Here is a 20,241-nt window from a genome sequence, read left to right on the forward strand (position 1 = left end):
ATGATCGTTTTTCAAATTGTTTATTTTTGTTATGATAAAATGCAATTCATTAGATATTTCATTGAACAAGCTCAAGAAACTATGTGGAGCTTTTGCGAGGAAAAAGACACGTAAATGTCTTTTTTAGAGACATATTCCAACTTAAAAGAGGGTGTGATTAAATGTTACTTCATGTAAATAAACCAAAAGTCAAAAGACACGTTGACTTGGCTCTCAATTTTCCTCTCTAGTATGGAATATATATGTTGTAAAAGTTGACATGCTCCTTTTTATCATTTCTTTCTTATAAAATTTATTCCATACAACAGGACGACAGGTGTGATAATGATCTAGCAAAGAGACAGGTGTGATAATGATCTAGCAAAGAGTTAAAAAGAAATACTTTTAAGATGACATCAAAATTTATAAGTACTATTATTGATTTCTAGATAAAAATTACGAAGTATATGAGATACTCCCTTCGTCTCCGATTGATAGTCACTTTTGCTAAAAAAATTACGGGAATTAAGGAGAAATAAATAAAGTACATTGAAAAAGTAAATTTACATTGGACATGCAAAAAAATAAGGAAAATAAATTTATATGGGAATGTTATATTTGGACAAATATTTTCGCACATATTAGAGAATTTTGGTAAAAAAAATAATAATAATGGTACTTTTAAAAAACAAATGTGACTAACATTTTAAGTTACAAAAAATGGCAAAAGTGACTATCAATCGGGGACGGAAGGAATATTAGTCAACTTGGACAAATAAAGTAGGGAGAAAAGAAACATTTAGGAATGAAAAACATACACTTCTTCATGACTTCCTTTTTTTCTGACTTCGACTTGATTAGTTTCCATGAACTTTATATGTGTATGCTTTAGACAAGCAAGAGTTGTAAATTTCTTCTATTACTAACACGTAAAATATGTTATGAATGTCATTTTACTCATTTTTGTAGGAAACTCCACGAAAATCAAGATTTCTTGCTGTGGAATTGATGGATTATGGTAGCTCAAATGTGGGTCCAAACGTTAACTCTAGGTCTGGATTTCCTTTTAACCTTCCATCGTCACCGTTGCTGCCGCCAGCCGAACAACCTACTAGCGATTGATGAAGAGCAAAGCATACGTCCAAAGCTAGCTATTACTACAAGGGAGGACATAATTGTTTCCTTCAAATTGTATTGAGAAACCAAATTTTCCTATTTCATTCTAGATTTCTAGATATAATGATCTATGTAAGATTTAAGATCTTAGCTTTAAGCAATCAAGAATTGTATTAAATGACTTTCTAATAAAGTAAAATAAATAAATAATCTACACCCATCTTGTCAAAAAAAAAAAAAAAAAAAAATCAAAAAATCTTTACCCATGTGATGAATGACCGACTATCATGTTTTTGAGACAAGACCCATCTATAGTATATGTATGCACAAGTGCAGTATTGCACACATGAAGATTCAAAACTTTAGTACAATCAATAAATATTCAAAAATCATGTAAATAAAACACTCTCTTGTTTCATTAGGATTGTCTCATTTGGATATATTACACAGTTTACAATCAAATATTTTAATTACAATCTCTAGAAATAGACAAACATTTAAAAAAAAAAATCGGATGTAAAATAAAATATTGCACATCCGCTTCAAAATTACCTTAAAATGATCGAATGTTACCCTATAATGAAAGTTACTCGCTATATATAGTTTATCCTGATATAAATAAAAGTTATTTAAGCTTTATGGGTAAAAGTTATCATAAATTCAACAAAATTAAAATTAAATTACCCTAAATTCAACAAAAGTTACATCGTTGTAACAATAATATTATTGTGAGTAAATAAGATGTATAAAAAGTTTTTGCTAGAAATATATTTTTAAAATAACACATATTTAAAGTAAGAGAGACTAGACGGATTTGCTTGGACCACACATGGATTGGACTGAAAGAATATGTCCAAAACCAATATTACACTGGTTTGGACTAGTATTTATTTATTTATTTTTAAATGATAAACATAGCCTAGGGCTATGTATAAGAAGCTAAGAAATGTAGTGTTAAAGATAAATTAACATTTATCTGCGTGTGATTTGGTCATGAATTCCCAACTTAATTCCATTTTAGGAAGTATATTTTTAATGCTTATACATAGCCCTAAGAGCTACATATATTATTATCCATTTTTTTTCCTAATGTTATGTAAAAATGCAAAAAAAAGAGTATATTAGAACAATGATTTTCTAACATCTACTATAATGTCTATCATAAAATAGCATTAATTGACACATTTATGTACATATGTTTGACAATACATGATTTCAAACTTCAATGTCTTAAACTATCAATAAGACAAAATTTAAAAACTTTGTATTCTAAAAGTATAATTTAGACAAATCCAACAAGATTTTGTATGAGGTATGACTATTTATCTCAATTATAATCTTAAAAAGAAATGAAAGTAACTTAGGTAAATATTACGAAAGTTAAAATATGTCAACTTAATAAAAAATGGAGAAAGCATGTTATTTTTAAGCATTAAAAGTATGTGTGTAGCTACTCTTTCCAAAATTCAATCACACATTACTTCGGAGTCACAGATTATTAAATCTTTACCAATTGGCTGTTGGTGTAGTGGTGATTGGGACTACACTTGGTAGAGAGGACCCGTGTTCGATCCCCCGCAACAACAATTGGGAGGGGACTGGAACCTAACCACCCAGAACTGATCCCCGAATCCGAATTAGCCCAAAGGGTGAACCGGGTAAAACACAAAAAAAAAAAAACAGACTACTAAACCTTTAGAATTGCGTACAAAGGTATATACAAGATCCAAACAAAAGGTATAAATATTTTGCTAAACCAAATTTAGAACCTATCAACAAAATGAGAGCCCTTCCAAAAAAAAAAAAAAAAAAAACAGAGAGTGAGGGATAGCTCAATTGGTCAGAGCTCCTCTCTCGGTTCCAAGTGATCCTAGGATCGATTCTCATCACCCAACACACACACACAAAATAAAATAAAATAAAATTCTACCGAATATTAATTAAAAATTTTATAAAAGAAAAATTAGTCGTTAATTGTAGTATTTCAAGGTTAATTATTTTTAGTTTCACTTGTTTAGGGTCGAGTAACAATAGTTCGGATTGAATTTGATGATTATATATATTTACGTGTTAGTTTCATGTTTGATCAACAATGAGTTGGATAAAATTAAATTATAGGCACCATAAGTTAGGATGACAATAGCAAGTTGTGTATGGCCATGATCGATTTCGGATTCTAGTTGGGCTAGGTATTAGTTTGGGTTCTAATTGTCGTTTAGTCCAGAGAGATATATAGATTGCGGTTAATATCAAACCGGTGCTAGTTTGTGTTTAGTTCAAAGAATATTAGGTTAAATTGGTTGATGGTTAATAATAGGTTGATTACGATTTCTCTTATGGCTCAGACGATCAACGCTATCATCCATCATAATTGTTCGAGTATAAGTTAAGTTCAAGTCATTGCTAGTTCCTTTCAAAAAAAAAAAAAAAGTCATTGCTAGTTAAGTCGACTTATCGAGTCGGGTAATTTCAGACATTTCTAGTATGATGTTAAATGTTGAACCCGAAACCGAACCGATCGAATAACGTTACATCGTATAAGAACTGAACCCGTTAATGAACCGAACCAGTTCTAAACCGAACTGAAATCAAACCGAACCAAAAAAGAATCGAACTGTTTCTAACCCGAAACCACTTTCAACCCGAAACCATTTGAACATGGATAAAAACCGTTTACACCGAACCGTTAACAACGCGCAACCCGTTTGCACCGAATTGTATATAAACCGAACCGCTTGCAAACTGAATCGTTTATGAACCAGGCCGCTTATAAACGAATCGGCTACAAACTGCTTACTATAAGAGAATATTAAAATCAATTTAAAAGGTGTTTTAAATGAAATTTAATTATCAAAGTACAAAAATTCTTCCTGTCAAATTAAATTATTATTTATTGAAAATTTATTATCGTAGTATATAATATCTTCCTGCCACTAAAAATCCTCATGCCATAAACTGAACAGAAAAAGAATCAAATTAGTTATAAACTGAACCGAAAAAGAACTGAACCAATTATAAACTGAACTGAAAAAGAACCGAACTATTTATAAATTGAACCGAAAAAGAACTGAACTGTTTATAACCCGAAACCGTTTCCAACCGAAACTGTTTGAACCGGGATAAAAACCGTTTACACCGAACCGTTAACAAACTTCAACGCGTCTGCACCGAACCGTTTACTACCCGGACTGTTTACAACTAACCCTAACCGAATTTAAACCGCTCAAGAATAAACCAAAACCGAATCGAACCAATAACTATTTAAACCGAACTGGAACCGACCCACGAGACAGTTAAACCGATTTCAAACCGACTCGATTTAATATCGAACCAAACCCAAACTGTCAAACCGTTTAGATAGTGCTAGTTAGTCATAAATTATACAGAGTATGCATAATCTAATGTACAAAGCATAAAAATGGGGTCAAAGTGGTTTATGTAAATACCTAGTGTAAAAGTTAAATGTTACATACTTTGAAATGGATGGAGTAATCGATGAGGAAATTTATTCATTATCATAGCATCACACAAGTTCAAAGAATAGTATTTTTACTATTTTATCTAGTGTGAATGGTAATAAATTTTATTATTAGATCAAACTTCATATTAAGCATATTCAAATTTTCTAGTCTAATATTATTTCATTTTATTGTATTCCTATTTGTAAGGAGTTTAAATTTCCGATTTTCGAAAACCATAACCATTAGTAGCTATAGAATCATACTCAAATAAGCAACAAATAAAGGGAAACCTCTCCACAAATCTTCATAAAAAAATGAAATATATATTTCAATTAAAAGTCTTTAACATAAACCCTACAAACTCATTAAAATCTATTTTCCCATCATTATTTTGATCAAAACCCTTAATCATTTTTCTACAATCTTGCAACTCTACCCCTTTCCTTATCCCTAAAACACATAGCACTCTCTGTAATTCCCCTGCATCTATAAACCCATCTTTATTTTGATCAAATACATCGAAAGCTTCTTTTACCTCTTCCAAACTTGGTTCATCTTCGAATATATTAGATAATTCTTTACAACCCCACTTCTTTTGAAGCTCTTCTCCTTCAAAACAATGTTGAATTCCAAGTATTTCCATGATCATGTCTATATCGCGTCCAAACAAGCAATCATCATCATGATCAATAGATACTACATCGTTAGAGCTAATCGAAGATTGCTTCCCTACAATAATGTTGTTGCTCTTTGGCTCAAACATGACGGCCTCAGAAGAGTTGAAGAAATGAAACTTTGCATGGAAAAGTGACCAAGAACTCGTGAAGAAATTTGACAAGTTATGTTTCAAGTCAAAAATAACATGTAGGAAAATTAAATCAAGGAAATTTGAGGAAAGTGTGTTGTAAGATGATGATGATGATGATGCCTTCTCCATTGTAAAAATATTAACTTGTTTATCGAATATTACAGCTTTGCTAGCATGGAGGAAATTCGCAAATTGTTTGATGGATGATGGAAAATAGGCATGGCTTGATCTAAATATATATAATAGGATGATGAACTTTTTAAAGGGTTAGAAAAGATCATGAAGATGGTTTAGGTGCAAGGAAAGTTCATGGATTTTGCTTTGAAGTTGGATTAGAAGGTTGGAGCAAAATAGGTTGAAATTTGTGATGATAAATTACTTAATAATTTAGGATTCGTATAAGAAATGTATCTAAGACGAACTTGGAAGTTTCCTATGTATGTTGTGGAAGTATGTCGCGTTAAGCAAGTCAATAATATGAGGTAGACTTTTGTTATGGACCACTTTTCTCCTAACCCATTAGATTATCCTTTTGTCTATTTCTTTCAAAACAAGATAGTAATAAAAATAGATAATGAAACAAAAATGAAAACGAAAAACAAAATAATAGAACATAAACACAATGGAACTCCTCAAAAAAAAAAAAAAAGCACACAATGGAAAGACGGAACTCCTCCACCAAGGGACAAAAAAATTAATTTACACACTGCTGCAAGTTACAACCAAAAGTATTTTCTTCTTCTTTATTTTTACTTATTTAAATCTTAAAATTAAAAAAAAAAAAATTATTCTGTATACCTTTAAGGTTTTAACGAATGCACAGTGTACTTCTGAAAATTTTCAAATACACCGTGTACCCTGAGGTTTGTAAGAATTTGCGCCAAATACCCCTAGACTCATATAACAAATGATAATTTTGTTAAATTAAGACCCCATATAGGCTGTAAGCATCAAATTCTATTAAATTGTTATAGTGTAATGCTAGAATAATGCTTAGAGCTGTCAATTCAGGTAAACGGGTCGGGTTCGGATTCGGGTAAGAGTGGTTTGGGTTGGGTCAACTCGGGTCGGGTCAATATGAGTTAATGTCGTAACCTTTGTGGGTCGGGTTGGGTCATTCATGCTTGAGTCGGGTCACGTCGGGTCATACATCTTAACGGGTTTGGGTCGGGTTTAGTTCGGGTTAATAACATATCGGGTTACATTTGGGTCGGGTGAACAATAGGTCGGGTTTAATTCGGGTTTTCACGGGTTAAAACGCGTTAGGTTAATTCTCGGGTTTGAGCCGGGTTGGGTTCAAGTCAATATTCTGCGGGTTAGAATCAGGTCGGGTCATTCTTGGGTTTGAGTCGGGTTCGGTTCAAGTCAATAATTTGCGGGTTATAATCAGGTCGGGTCATTTTCAAGTTGGGTCATACTCGAGTTCAAGTCGGGTTCGGTTCAAGTCAATAATTTGCGGGTTACAATCAGATCGGGTCATATTCGGGTTCAACTAACTATAAATAGATAATTATCATTTTTACCAAGCTAATTATTTCCTTTGACTTTAATATATATGGCAATATACTAGGGAACTATAGTCTATAATTTAGGAAGATAATTATCTCCTTTGATCATATAACAAATATATACTATATTTAACTCTTATATTTAGGGATGATGCTCCTTTATTTTGCTAGCCTGGACCAACTTGGTCTCCCTAGACAAAATGCTTTGATCAACAATTGTAAGGTGGTCTAAATTGAATTTAAGGTGATTTGAAATCGAGTCAGGAACAATTAGGGTTGAATTTAGGTCAGGGCAATAACAAGTCATGTTGATTTCGAGTCGGGTTAGTAACAGATCGGGTTATATTTTTGGGTCGGGTTAGTAATAGGTCGGGTAAAATTCGAATCGGATCAATAACAAGTCGGGTTGAATTTGAGTCGGCTCAATAACAAGTTAGGTTGGTTTCGAGTCAAGTTTGTAACAGGTCGGATTAAATTCGAGTCAAGTTAGAGATGAGTCGGGAATTCAAGTCGGGTTAAATTCGGGTTTTGACGGGTTAAAACGAGTTTGGGTCAATTTCGGTTCAAGTCGGGTTCGGTTCAGGTCAATAATTTTACGGGTTACATTCGGGTTGGGTCATCTCCGGGTAGGTTCATATTCGGGTTGGGTCTCACATACTCGGGTCAACTTGGGTCTAGGGTTGGTTTCAGGTCGAGTTTGGGTCACTATTTTTTCGGGTTTAGATGGGTCAGTGAACAATCGGGTTCGGGTCAGTATGTCAGGTTGAGTCAGCTTTTGACAGCTCTAGTAATGCTAAAGCATTTAATTATCAAGCAAACTTAATTGATAACTCAAATTCTAACACCTTAAAGTTTAGGATCTAGAATGATCGATGAAGTTTAAATTTTGATATAATTTATGCTTCTAAGCGGCTTTACTCCATAAATATAAAGTACTAAAAATGAGTCAGTATGTGGGCATAATTTTAGTTTGATAAGTCAATGATATGTGCATTTGTAAGACGATCAGGGTATGTGGAGCATTTTTTTACAAACCTCAAGGATACATGGTGCATTTTAAAGTTTTCAAAGGTACACGGTGCATTTTTAAAACCTCAAGGGTACACTGAACAATTTCCTTTTAAAAAATTCAAAACAATTTCATTTAAAAAACCTCAAGGGTACACTGAACAATTAAAAAAAAAAAACCCTTTGATGCACTTACCTCTAAGTATGTCTAGGTATATATAAACAGTGCTGCCAAAAACTACCCTTCCAGATTAAGCTATTGAACATAAACAAAATTTAAAGTATTGGTTGAATTACCCCCTTTGTGTTTTAAGCAATGTTACACTTAGGGGTGAAATAATTTTTATTTAAAATCGAACCAAACTGCAAACCAAATAGAATTAGAAATATGATTCAGTTTTTTTCAAATGTGGTTGTTTGTAAAATCCAAAAATCGAATAGAAGTGTTTGGGTTTCGGTTTGAGATTTGAAAAACCAAAACCAAACTGAATTTTATTTTTTGTAACGTTGAACAATTTTTTTTTTTTTTTTTTTTTTTTTGGGTATGGAGTGTTGCTTTTTTTTTTTTTTTTTTTTTTATCATATTGCCTTGTAACTTTGAATTAGAACTTGTTAATGTTGTTTTATTCCTATTATGCTACTGGTATGTTGATGAATATGATATTTCAGTTTGGTTTATATGGTTTAGAAGCCCACAAAAGTTGCAGATTAAGACCCAAAATTAACCTGACCCATGCAAATCCATCCAACCCAAAATAACCCGGTTAAACCCGTTTTGAACCCGATCCGATTTATCCTAATCGAAAGTAGTGAACCAATCTGGAGTTGACCCGACCCATATCCGACCCGGAAGCGATTGACCATAACCAGAATTTGATCCGACCCGAATTTGACCCGACTCGACCCGATCCAAGTTAAAAGAATAATTTGGACCTGAATTTATCCAATCCGAATAGACCCGACCTAAACTCCATTCGGTTATCCGAATTGATACCTCTAGTCTCATCCCGGGCCTTGGGGTTCATGTTTGTTCTATTATTGTTACTTTTTCTGCTACGTCATGACTTGTTTGCTTAACAAAAGATTGACCACTTGACTTTGGTGGAAAATTCATAGAAAATAGAAAGTACAGAGTACTCCACTACTCCGTAAGAAAGAAGCCTTGATTAAAGCATCAAATCCAAGTTACGTAGTGGCTGTTAAAAAAATAAAAATAGTATAAAAAATTACATAGTCTACGGAAGTACATGATTTTCAACCATATAAAAAAGATAAGGAGTACCCGTGTAAGAAGTAATAAAATAAAATATACAAGAGTCAAAGGTGGAAGGTAAGCTATTTCATCGATTTTTTTTTTGTTTTTTTTGAACAGCAAAAATATTTCATTAATTATAAGTTCTACGACATCTATAATAGAGATTCGACGTTAACAAATACATAAAATATTGAATCAAATAAAATTTTCCTTTATAAATACTACGATTGTTGAGAATAGGGTTGTACACCGGTCTAAAACCGGACCGGACCTGAATGGACCGGGACCTAAATCGGTGAATTTAGAGGATCGGAGATCGAACGTGAATCAACAGGCCCGGTTTCGGGTAAGATATGAACAATCAGGTCCAATCCAGGTTTGGACCTGAATAAACCTGATTCATGATTTTTTTTTCTTTTTCTTTTTTTAAAAAAAATATACGTAGTATATATATAAATAGCCTGCTAGACTTGTATATGGACCGGAGCAAGGGTTATCGCGCGACGGACGTCGGTGGCTGAACTATCAGTTGTCGCATCACCTCATGAGGGTCACTGGTGGCTGTTGGCTTAGGGAGCAGGTGTTGTCGGGCACTCGCTGATTGGTGGTGCAACTTGTAGGGGGTTTTCGTGCTACTGGCTAGTGTAGCGGCGTGCAGGGAGTTTTGTGCTGGTGGCTGGTGTAGCGACGTGCATGGGGGTTTCACGCTAGTGGCTAGTGTAGTAGGCGGGGGGTTTCACATTGGTGGTTGGTGCAGCGTGAAGGGGTTTTCATGCTGGTGGTTGGTGCAGCGTAGGGTGGTGGTTTTGCGCTACCGTTGGTGGGCGATGAGCGCCTGGCCGGTGTATGGTAGTGGTGGTCGCCTGAGGAGAGTGATCTAGTGAGTGAGTGGTTGTCGGCTAAGAGAGAGAGTGTGAGGGATTTAGGGTTTAAAAATGAAAACTGATTTGTTGTTTTGATTTTTGAATTTTTTTTTTTAATTTTTACTAAAATACAATTTTACCGGGTTTCAAGTCCGGACCTGAAAACCCCGGTTTTAGACATGATCTGGACCGGGACCAGACCTGAATCTATAGGTCCGCGCAGGTCAAGTCCGGTTCTGGTCGTTTTTCAGATCCGATCTTGTTTATATACACCCCTAGTCGAGAAGATCTTTCAATATGGAACATCTCCCGCTTATGTGGCTGGAAAATACAGCTTTATTAAAGAGATAATATAACGATCCTTTGTAGACAATAGAACGATCGTTTTATACTTACAGCATGAACTCTAAAAATAATTACACCCTCCATCTTTAGTCTTAATGTATATTTTTCTTGTATAAAAAATAAATAAATAAATAAAAGTGTTAATGTATGTTTTTACATATAAATTTTCTAAATGACATTATAATTTAAATAAAATTGCATATTATTGGTATAATTATATGTTAACATGTATTTTCGTCAAAGTATCACAAATGTTTGAATTGAGAAAATACAAATTTATAACATTTATAAACAATTTATGTAAATTACATCTAATTTTGGTAAATTTCTGTTTTCTCTCACCTGTTTTAACATTTTGATTTTATATGATTTTCTCTCACCTCCTTCAACCTTTTGATATTATCTAACTTTTTCTCTCATCCTTCAACTTTTTCCTGTTTATCTCTCCTTCTTTAACCATAAATTATAATGGTGGAAAATACACCTTTTCACTACGACATCAAACAAGTCAAAATCAATGGATAAAGAAAAGCTTATCTATCCTTTATAATTATTTTGTTATTCGGCTTTTCGTTGAAAATGTGGTGCTAAGTCGAATTCAATGGAGGAAAGAAAACTTAGCCACCCTTTAGGATTAACCATTTCTTTATTTGCTCCTTTTTTTTTATTAGGGTTTTCGTTTAATTTCGATGGTAAAACCGGCGGAAATGGAGTGGAACTAATTTGAAAGAGATAATTAAAGTGGGTAGAAATTAGAGGAAGAAGATTAAGGTGGGAAGAAAAAATATGAACAAAATTTAAAAAGGTGAACATGAAAGAGAAGAAGGTGGGAGGAATAAGATAAATAGAAGTTAACGGAGTTAAACCCCAAAAGTTCTATCCAACTTGTCACAATGGCCCATAAACAATAAAAATATAAGTAGTTGTTATGAATAATTCCAACAATATTACTGGCTCCCTGGTGTGCTTGTGGTGGTGATGGTAAGGAGAGAGGCGTAAGGCTTTGATTTTGGTGGCTAGTAGTAGTGGCGTTTATGTGTCAATTTTAGTTTTGGGGGTTCAGTTATAGTGGCTGGTGAATTGGTGATGGCATTGGTAGTTGGGTGAAGATATTGCTTGTAATTGTTGGTGATGGTTAGGGTGGTGGCAGGGAGGAACTTGGCTAAAGCTAAGGCTCTAGAAGAACAATACAAAGAGTGTTTTTTTTTTTCTTTTTCTTTTTCAAAAAAGAACAATACAAAGAGATGATGATAAGTAGAAATAAATTAAAAAAACATACAAAAATAATTTATATGAAAACCGGTTTATAGGTTAACGGTCATTGGGATTATTTAAGAAAGGTATCCTTTATAGCTTATATTATAGGAAAATTTGACAATTACCACCTAAAATTGTTGTTGTTTTAGCAATTACCACCCACAGTTCTTCTTTTGTTTTTTTTTTTTTTAAAAAAAAAAATTACCACTAATTTTTCAAAACATCAAAACTTCATACCTACTAAGCTCTCAATTCAAATGTGACATCATGTAGGGCCACTAACTACCTTTTTCCTAGCTTTTTTCTTTCTCACTCAATTTCTCATTCCCATGTATTGTATTCTTCTCAAAATTGGGAAAACACTTCAATTCGTGAAATAATTAACATGAATATATAATTTAATTTGAAGTTTTCATTGTTAGTGGGTCCCACATGACGTCAAATTTGAGTTGAGAGCCAAGTATGTGGGAAGTTTTGATATTTTAAAAAATAGTTGGCGGTAAAATTCAAAAAAAAAAAAAAAAACACTGTAGGTGGTAATTGCTAAAATGGCAACAATTATAGAATATGAGAAGAATGGTTATAGTTTGGATTATTGACTTATTGTTGTGAATTTTCCCTTACTAATGTCCTTTGATAAACATAACTAGTGTATGGCTCGGGCAACGCCCCTGGTCATTATATGTATATAATAATTTTAAAGTTGTTAATTCATCAAGACATATAATGTTATGCTATACACAAAATTGTGGCCGTGATGTAGATTTCCCCTTTCTTATAAGTGAGAATAAAAATTAACTTTATTCAAAAATTAAATGAACCGCTAAAAAGATATACACACTAGTAGAAAAAAGCAAATAAAAAGCAGTCAAAACCCCTAATGAAAAGCGGATTTGAATTGCTTGGGCTTGGGGGGCTTCCCATTACTCTTTTAGATGAGAAGCAGTTTAAAGCCAAAACCACTGCTCATTATGTCTTTAAAAAATAAAAATAAATTAATAAAATTTTTTGCTTCTTCACATAAATTAATACACAAAAACTAAACATATGTATGAAAATATATATTTCATTAATTAATTGTGATAATATTACATTTTTATTCAAAAAAATAAAATTAATACTTATACTACATTCTTGTTGCTACTCTCGCCAACAAACTGCCGCTGCTCCCAACACCAATTCCCACCTGTACTACCAAACAAGCGCTGCTGCCAACACCCACACGTACCACCACCTGCCAACACACACCACCACCTGTGCAAACCCGTTGCTCCCCTGTCCAATACAATTACTAATATTATATTTTTCAAACCTACATTTGTTATTTGACTCTTTCATATTTCTCTACCCTCCCCTCAATTTATTTGATGTAATAATAGTACCCACAAAATAAGACCAATAATAATAATAATATTAAGCATTTAGCTACATAGTACAATATATAGTGAAGTTTATACTCTAACCTTGAAAGCTTTATGTGAGTTAAATATTTTACATCCAATTGGCTATTGAGCTAGTTAATTTATGGAAATCCGAGATTTAAAAGGTTGTAGACATATATAAAATATTAAAAAACTCACCCAAAAATCTTGTTCCAAGAGGCTTAGTGACTCATTTCCAACAATTACACTTTGGGTTTTTTATTTATAGGGATGAATTTGTTGACCAATAACTCATTAATTACTCATACATTCATTATTCACTTGTAGAATTCCAATTGATTGCCAATTGATCATCGGTTACATTCTTTACAAACTGCTCCAATTTAAGGAATTCAATAATAATAATAATAATAATAATAATAATAATATAATTGTTCAATTCTTAATCAATAACTATATACTAAAAGACACACTAGCAATGACACGTGTCATCTCGTGGTGTGTACTTAGTTTTTTTTTTTTTTTAGGAAAAAAATTCAATTTCAAAAATAAATCTTTTTACATATATTTATAAGTTAATAATTACATACAAAGTATAATTGAAGATTTGATGTATCTTTCCAAAATAAATATATTGACAACTATAAACTTAAGCAAAAAAATGGAAAATAAAATAATGAAATGCGATTATCAAATTAACAAATGATAGTTTTGTTATTTCCTTGAATAATTTATGATTAGAATTTCAATCAATTATCACTCCATAAAAACTTCAATAATACGTGCTAAAGATGACACATGTCGCTCATTAGTAGTGAGATTTTTTCTTGCCATTTTTGTTGTTTTTTAGGATTCAATTGATATGAATGTATGTAACATACGAAAGTATATGATGTTAATTTTAAATATAGTTATTGAAAATTATCGTGCATGGCACGGAACCTAACTGATAGAGAATATCCATAGAATATTCTCATCATAGGTTTAGGATATATTTTGTATAAGATTATCTTTGATATCTGTACATGACAAGGGAATAACAAGTCGTCAATTGTCTATCCCTAGATCAAATACAATTTATACAACCTAAACAAACCTAACACGAGAATAAGGCAAGCATAGGGGTCGAGCCACAGGGAACGAATAAACACCACCAAATATTATCAACAATTAAGCTAGTCCGGAATAGGAGATAAATAAACTAAAGTCTAAAGATGCTAAAACAAGAAATAAAACATTAAGGGAAATGGTTTAGGTATAGCATTCACTTGAACATAAACAAAGGCATAGAAATTAAATTAATTATGAACTAAACATGCATGAATATCGAAGTAAAGAATCCAATCCAGCCGCCTTTCGGGGTCAATTGGCTTCTCCTAACATAGCCTCTATGCTTCCACATTAGAACCATATACTAGGAGGTACTATTAAATAACAATCTATAATAATGAACCCTAGCTAAGTGTAGGGAATATTTCAAGCGTTAATCCCTTAGCTTAAACCCCACTGTGATCATACACTAAAGTACGGTGGCGTCCAAAGGGAAAGAAAATAGAGCAAAAGAGTCGCCAACAAGTTTTAGGAACTTGTAAACCGTTCACGAGGTGAAGGTTACACCCCTTAACGATCCAAGAGATCGTCAACTCCATAAGGTCTTGAACCAAATAGGGTTCGGGGATGAAAGTACAAATCCAACCTAAAAGAGATTGAACCTGCCCTAGTAATAGGCCTCAACTTTATTCTGATCGTATTCATGTGCGCTTTCTGACTAACACGCAATCAATTGGTTTACCCGGCCTAAACCTGTTTAATCTATGTTGGTTGAATATTAATGCACAAATAAAACTATTATTGGCGATCACTTGAATTATAATCATATTAACCCTAAACAAGATTATTAATTATCTTATTAAGCGTGATTACAAGTATAAAATTCCCTTTAAACATGCATAAAAGGTGTGATCAATCAATAACAATAAATATCAAGCAACATAATAATAATAATAATAATAACAATAATAATCATAAAAATCATAATTATTATAATAATTATAAAAATAATCATGTTAATATTAAAGCATAATTGATTAGGGGATTTTTCTCCCACCAATCGGAATGCGCCACGTGGGCCAATCAGGTCCTGCCAAGTGTCCCCCAGTTGGACCCCTCAGGGCTTGCCACGTGGCACACGCTTATTCGTCCATCCTGGACTTATTATGTCATGACACGTGGCATACTCCATGCCTAATGGAGAAGCCGGTCACCTAGGCCCAACTTCCAAGGGAAGCCCAATCAGCCCAAGGTTAACCTAAACCTAGATTGGCACGTTTCCCGAGGTTATAAATACCTCCCTTAATCCTCATTAAGGGAGATTACGCAGATTACACACATTAAACACTCTCACCTAGAGAGACCCAATCACTTTAATTTTCGCATTAATTACTCCTTAATCAAGTACTAACTTGACCGTCGGAGGCGGATCTCCAATCATCCGGAGCATCCGTTTGTTTTGCAGGTACAGGCGTCCGGTTCCAGTCTCGGAATTGCAACTCTCCCGCAGGACATCAGAAAACCCCGAAACATTTTGGCGCCGTCTGTGGGGAGAGTACTTCTGAGATGGCACCCACGTTTGTACCGGCTCCTGAAGAGAGACGTCCCCTGGACGATCCTCTAGTTCAGTCGGACCACGATACTGAGAATGAATTTGAAGTTGAAGCTCACACAGCTTCAGACGGGACCCTAAGGGTCCGACGTACCTGTCATACCGAAAGGAGGGAACGGGAACATCTTCAAACTGGAAGCGAGCCAGCAGGCGCACCGCCTGTTCGGCAGCAGCCGACTGATGGGTCTGCTCCCATCACAAGGAACGAACTCATGACCTTCATGAGGGACTTCAAGGGAGAAATTCAAGAGTTGATCAACAAGAAGCCGCCTGCTCTGGACAAGGAGCAGTCGGCTAAGAAACCCTCCACTTCACGGAAGAGGAAGCCAGTTCAAGGGCGAGAGGCGACCCCTCATCCTAAATCTAGGAAGTGGGAGCCACCTGCCCTTGATTTCACAAAATACCGTTTTCCTACTCCAGGAAATAGGAAACCTGTTCGTCATATTCAGGCGGACGGGTCGAGGAAAACATACACAGACGCCCGGCTACTGCTAGAGCAGAAGAAGAGTGACCGATTGTCAGAGTTGGCCTCTACTTCAAACTTCCAAGACAGTCTGCGAAATACCTCGATGAGGCATACTCAGTCGTATCATGAGAGTCAGTCAGGCGGCACCTCCCGTCAGTCCGGCTTTAATAGCGACCAGGCGGTACCAAACTTACCGTTTGTACCGCAACAACAGTATTTTTTACAGCCACCTCCGTTTGGTGGACATGCAGCAAAAAATGTCCAACCTATGGAATGGCAGCTACGGTTGCTTAGACTTGGTGAACAGCCGTCGGCCTTCTCCAAGGAAATTACTGAAGCCGCTCAGCCGACCAAAGTGAAAAATGTATTAGTAGGCGCCTATGACGGCACTACTAACCCAGAAGACCATCTGATGGCATTCACCTCCAACTTCGCCATGAACATCCCTGCGAAGAAGACGACCCTTGATTTAGGAACAATTCAGCAGGGCGAGAAGGAGGGGCTTCGTTCTTACATCAGGCGATTTAACCTGATGAGAATACAGATTCAAGGGTTACCGGATGAAGTAGCCTATACTGACTTTTTCAGAGGTCTCAAAGACGGGTCGACCTTCAAATTTGATTTGGTCCGAAAGAGGGTGGCGACTCTTCAAGAGGCCTTGATTGAAGCGGAAGCCTATATACAGGCGACTGATCTTTGTAGTACGGTAAAACAGTCAGACGGGAAAAGGTCCAACAAAAGAGAAGGACGACAGAAGCAGTCGTCAAACAAAGACGAGAAGAGAAAAGAGTTCTGGGCAACTGATTCCTCTAAACAGCCGTCGCAGAAGAAGAAAAAAGAATTCAAACCATACATGAAGAAAAAAGAATTCAAACCATTCCTCTAAACAGCCGTCGCAGAACAAGGATAGCCAATTTATCCTAAAGGAAATCAAGGGACGGATCTCAATTGAGAAGTCGGTCCCCATGAAGGGTTCTGCAAACAATCGGAACCAAGAAAAATTCTGTGATTATCATGAAGATGTTGGTCATCACACCAATGAATGCATCAGTCTCATGCGGTATCTGGACCGCCTGGCTGAGCAAGGTGACCTTGACACTTATGTCAAGAAATCTACGGGGAACACTTCCTCGAAAAAGCAGTCGACCAAAAAGAATCAACAGGCTGACAGCTCCGATACAGATGATGCAGTCGTCTACACCATTGCAGGCGGCTTCTCAGGAGGCGGCCCCACTATTAGGGGCAACAAAGACAATATCAGACGATTAGATGTAAATTCCGTTCACCAAGAACGGCTCTCCAAATATTCATTTCCTGAGATTGTCATCACTGAAGAAGATCTAGGAGGGGTAAGAGGGCCGCATGACGACCCTATCGTTATTGAATGTAAAGTGGCCAACCAGAGAGTTGGCCGAATCCTCATAGATACCGGAAGCTCCTCAGATCTCATCAGTAGCAAATGTCTGTCGAAACTAAAATATCAGACTGATTGCATACATCCGGCATCCCACCCTTTAGTAGGGTTGGAGGAGGAGTCGTCCACCCAGTGGGACGAGTGGATTTACCCATCCGCCTGGGCGAAAAAGGGGAAGGACGACACATGGTACTCTGGTTCCTGGTAGTAGAAGAACTCTCGGCCTACAACATGATTCTGGGACGACCAACCCTGAATAATTCCAAGGCTGTTATAATCCCATCTCTTATGTTGCTCAAGTTTGAGAGGGATAATGGAACAGTCGGGTCCCTAAGGGGAGATCAGAGGATGGCCCGAGAGTGCTATCTCTCGGATGTCAAGCCCACTGTTATGGCCACTGGGTCGAGCGGTGGAAAAATAGACCTTGACAATGTCAATGAGAGTGCGCCTGTTCAAGAAGCAGACGGCAAGAAGAGAAAGGCATCCCAGACAGGGGCCGCAAGAAAAGACAGAAAATAGCAATCATTGGCAGAGGAGCGGTCGGATGAATTCCGCCCTCAGCCAGCTGGTGAGCATACGGACCTGATCTTAGATGACTCGCGTCCTGACAGAACAATCAAGGTTGGGACGACTGCTCTAAGGGACCTGGGTGACGACTTTCACAAACTATTGAAAGAATACAAGGACATCTTTGCATTCGAAGTCCATGAAATGCCAGGCATTAGTTCTGATCTGGCGGTACATAAACTGGCCGTGGATCCGAAAAAGAAGCCGGTACGGCAGAAGAAGCGGAACCATGGCGAAGAAAGAAGTCAGGCGGCAGCCGCCGAAGTTAAAAAATTACTTGATGCAGGGTTCATTCGGCAATGTTACTTCCCAGACTGGGTTGCAAATGTGGTGCTTGTTAAAAAGCCGAATGGCACCTGACGAATGTGTGTAGACTACACAGACTTAAACAAGGCGTGCCCCAAAGACAGTTACCCTCTGCCTAAAATTGATAACCTGGTCGACTCAACAGCCGGTCATGCTTTGATGAGCTTTATGGACGCCTACTCTGGTTTCCATCAAATTCCTTTATGGAAGAAAGATCAGGAGAAGACGACCTTCGTCACTGATCAGGGGTTATACTGTTACACGGTCATGCCGTTTGGTCTTAAGAATTCCCCGGCCACTTTCCAGCGAATGATAAACACTGTGTTCTTTGATCAGATTGGGAGAAATGTCGAGGAATATATTGATGATATGATTGTCAAGTCTAAACTTCAGAAAGATCATATGTCGGACCTCCGAGAAACTTTCGCCACACTCAGGCGGCACCATGTCATGCTCAATCCCAGGAAATGTTTCTTTGGAGTTGAGTCTGGGAAATTTCTCGGATTCCTTATCAATCAGAGAGGAATAAAGGCGAACCCTGAGAAGGTGCAGGCGGTCATCGACATGTAGTCGCCTCGTACCATCCGAGAGGTTCAGAAGTTAACAGGTTGTCTGGCGGCCTTGGGAAGATTTCTAAGCCGATCAGGCGACAAATGCCTATACTTTTTCCAGGCAATTAAGAAAAAGACAAGGTTTGAATGGGGGCCGGATGCTGATGCGGCCTTCCAGAAATTGAAAGTTCACTTGCATTCCTTGCCGAGGCTGGTCAGCCCTTTGCCCAAAGAAGTACTCTACATGTACCTGGCCATCTCTGATCATGCGTTAAGCGCTATTCTCCTTGCTGAAAGAGACGGCTGTCAGCTCCCGGTCTACTTTGTCAGTCACGTACTGAAAAATGCCGAGTTGAGGTATCCCTTAGTGGAGAAATTTGGTCTTGCACTCTTCATGGCTGTTAAAAAATTGAAGCCCTACTTTTTGGCACATGCAGTCGTCGTGTATACAGACCAACCTATCAAGCGGCCACTGACCATCATGGAGTCGTCAGGCCGAATGATCAAATGGGCCATAGAAATACAGAGCCTCGAAGTTACCTTCGAGCCTAGAAAAGCAGTGAAGGGGCAAGCCTTTGCTGACTTTATTGTTGAGATGACTCGTCCTCCTGACTCTCAAGTTCCAGACCAAGTCTGGAAGGTATATGTGGATGGAAGCTCTACTTCAAATGGTTGTGGAGCAGGCGTCATATGTCAGTCGCCAGAGGGCGACAGGTACGAGTATGCTCTACGCTTCAGTTTTCAGGCCTCAAACAATGAGGCAGAATATGAAACTTTACTAGCCGGAATCCGCATGTGCAAGGCGGCAGGGGCAAGAAAAATAGACGCCTATTCCGATTCACAATTGATAGTGAGTCAGTACAATGGCGAATACGAAGCAACCCATCCGGCCATGATCAAGTATTTACAGGCGGTCCGACAAGCAGTCGGCTCCCTTGAGGATTTCCATCTGACCCAAGTGCCGAGATCAGAAAACAACCAGGCGGATGCACTTTCAAAATTAGCATTATCCGCCTCCTGTGATACTCCTCGAACTGTTTTTTGGGAAGTAATGGAGAGGAGAAGCATTGAGGAAGACCCTATTGGAATCTTAGACGGAAGCTCAACCTGGATGGATCCAATCAGGGCATATCTGACAAATGGTACCCTGCCGGATGATCATCAACAGGCGGAAGCACTGAAAAAATGAGCAACCAGTTTTGAAATAATAAAGGGAGAACTTCACAAAAGGGGGTACCTTCAACCCTTCTTAAAGTGTGTTACTCCAGAAAAGGGGCGAGAGATACTAGATGA

The 20,241-nt window shown here is 36.7% G+C and overlaps 1 protein-coding gene across 1 annotated transcript; it reads right to left on the minus strand.

Annotated features, from left to right (window-relative positions):
• Window positions 1-4,859: 4,859 nt before the first annotated feature.
• Window positions 4,860-6,224, minus strand: LOC110688978 (probable calcium-binding protein CML45). The gene has a single exon (XM_021865722.1). It carries the CDS (start codon window positions 5,491-5,493, stop codon window positions 4,885-4,887), a length of 609 nt encoding a protein of 202 aa, XP_021721414.1. The 5' UTR covers window positions 5,494-6,224; the 3' UTR covers window positions 4,860-4,884.
• Window positions 6,225-20,241: the final 14,017 nt, after the last annotated feature.

Source organism: Chenopodium quinoa, unplaced genomic scaffold (assembly GCF_001683475.1).
Source record: "Chenopodium quinoa cultivar QQ74 unplaced genomic scaffold, ASM168347v1, whole genome shotgun sequence".
NCBI lineage: Eukaryota > Viridiplantae > Streptophyta > Magnoliopsida > Caryophyllales > Amaranthaceae > Chenopodium > Chenopodium quinoa.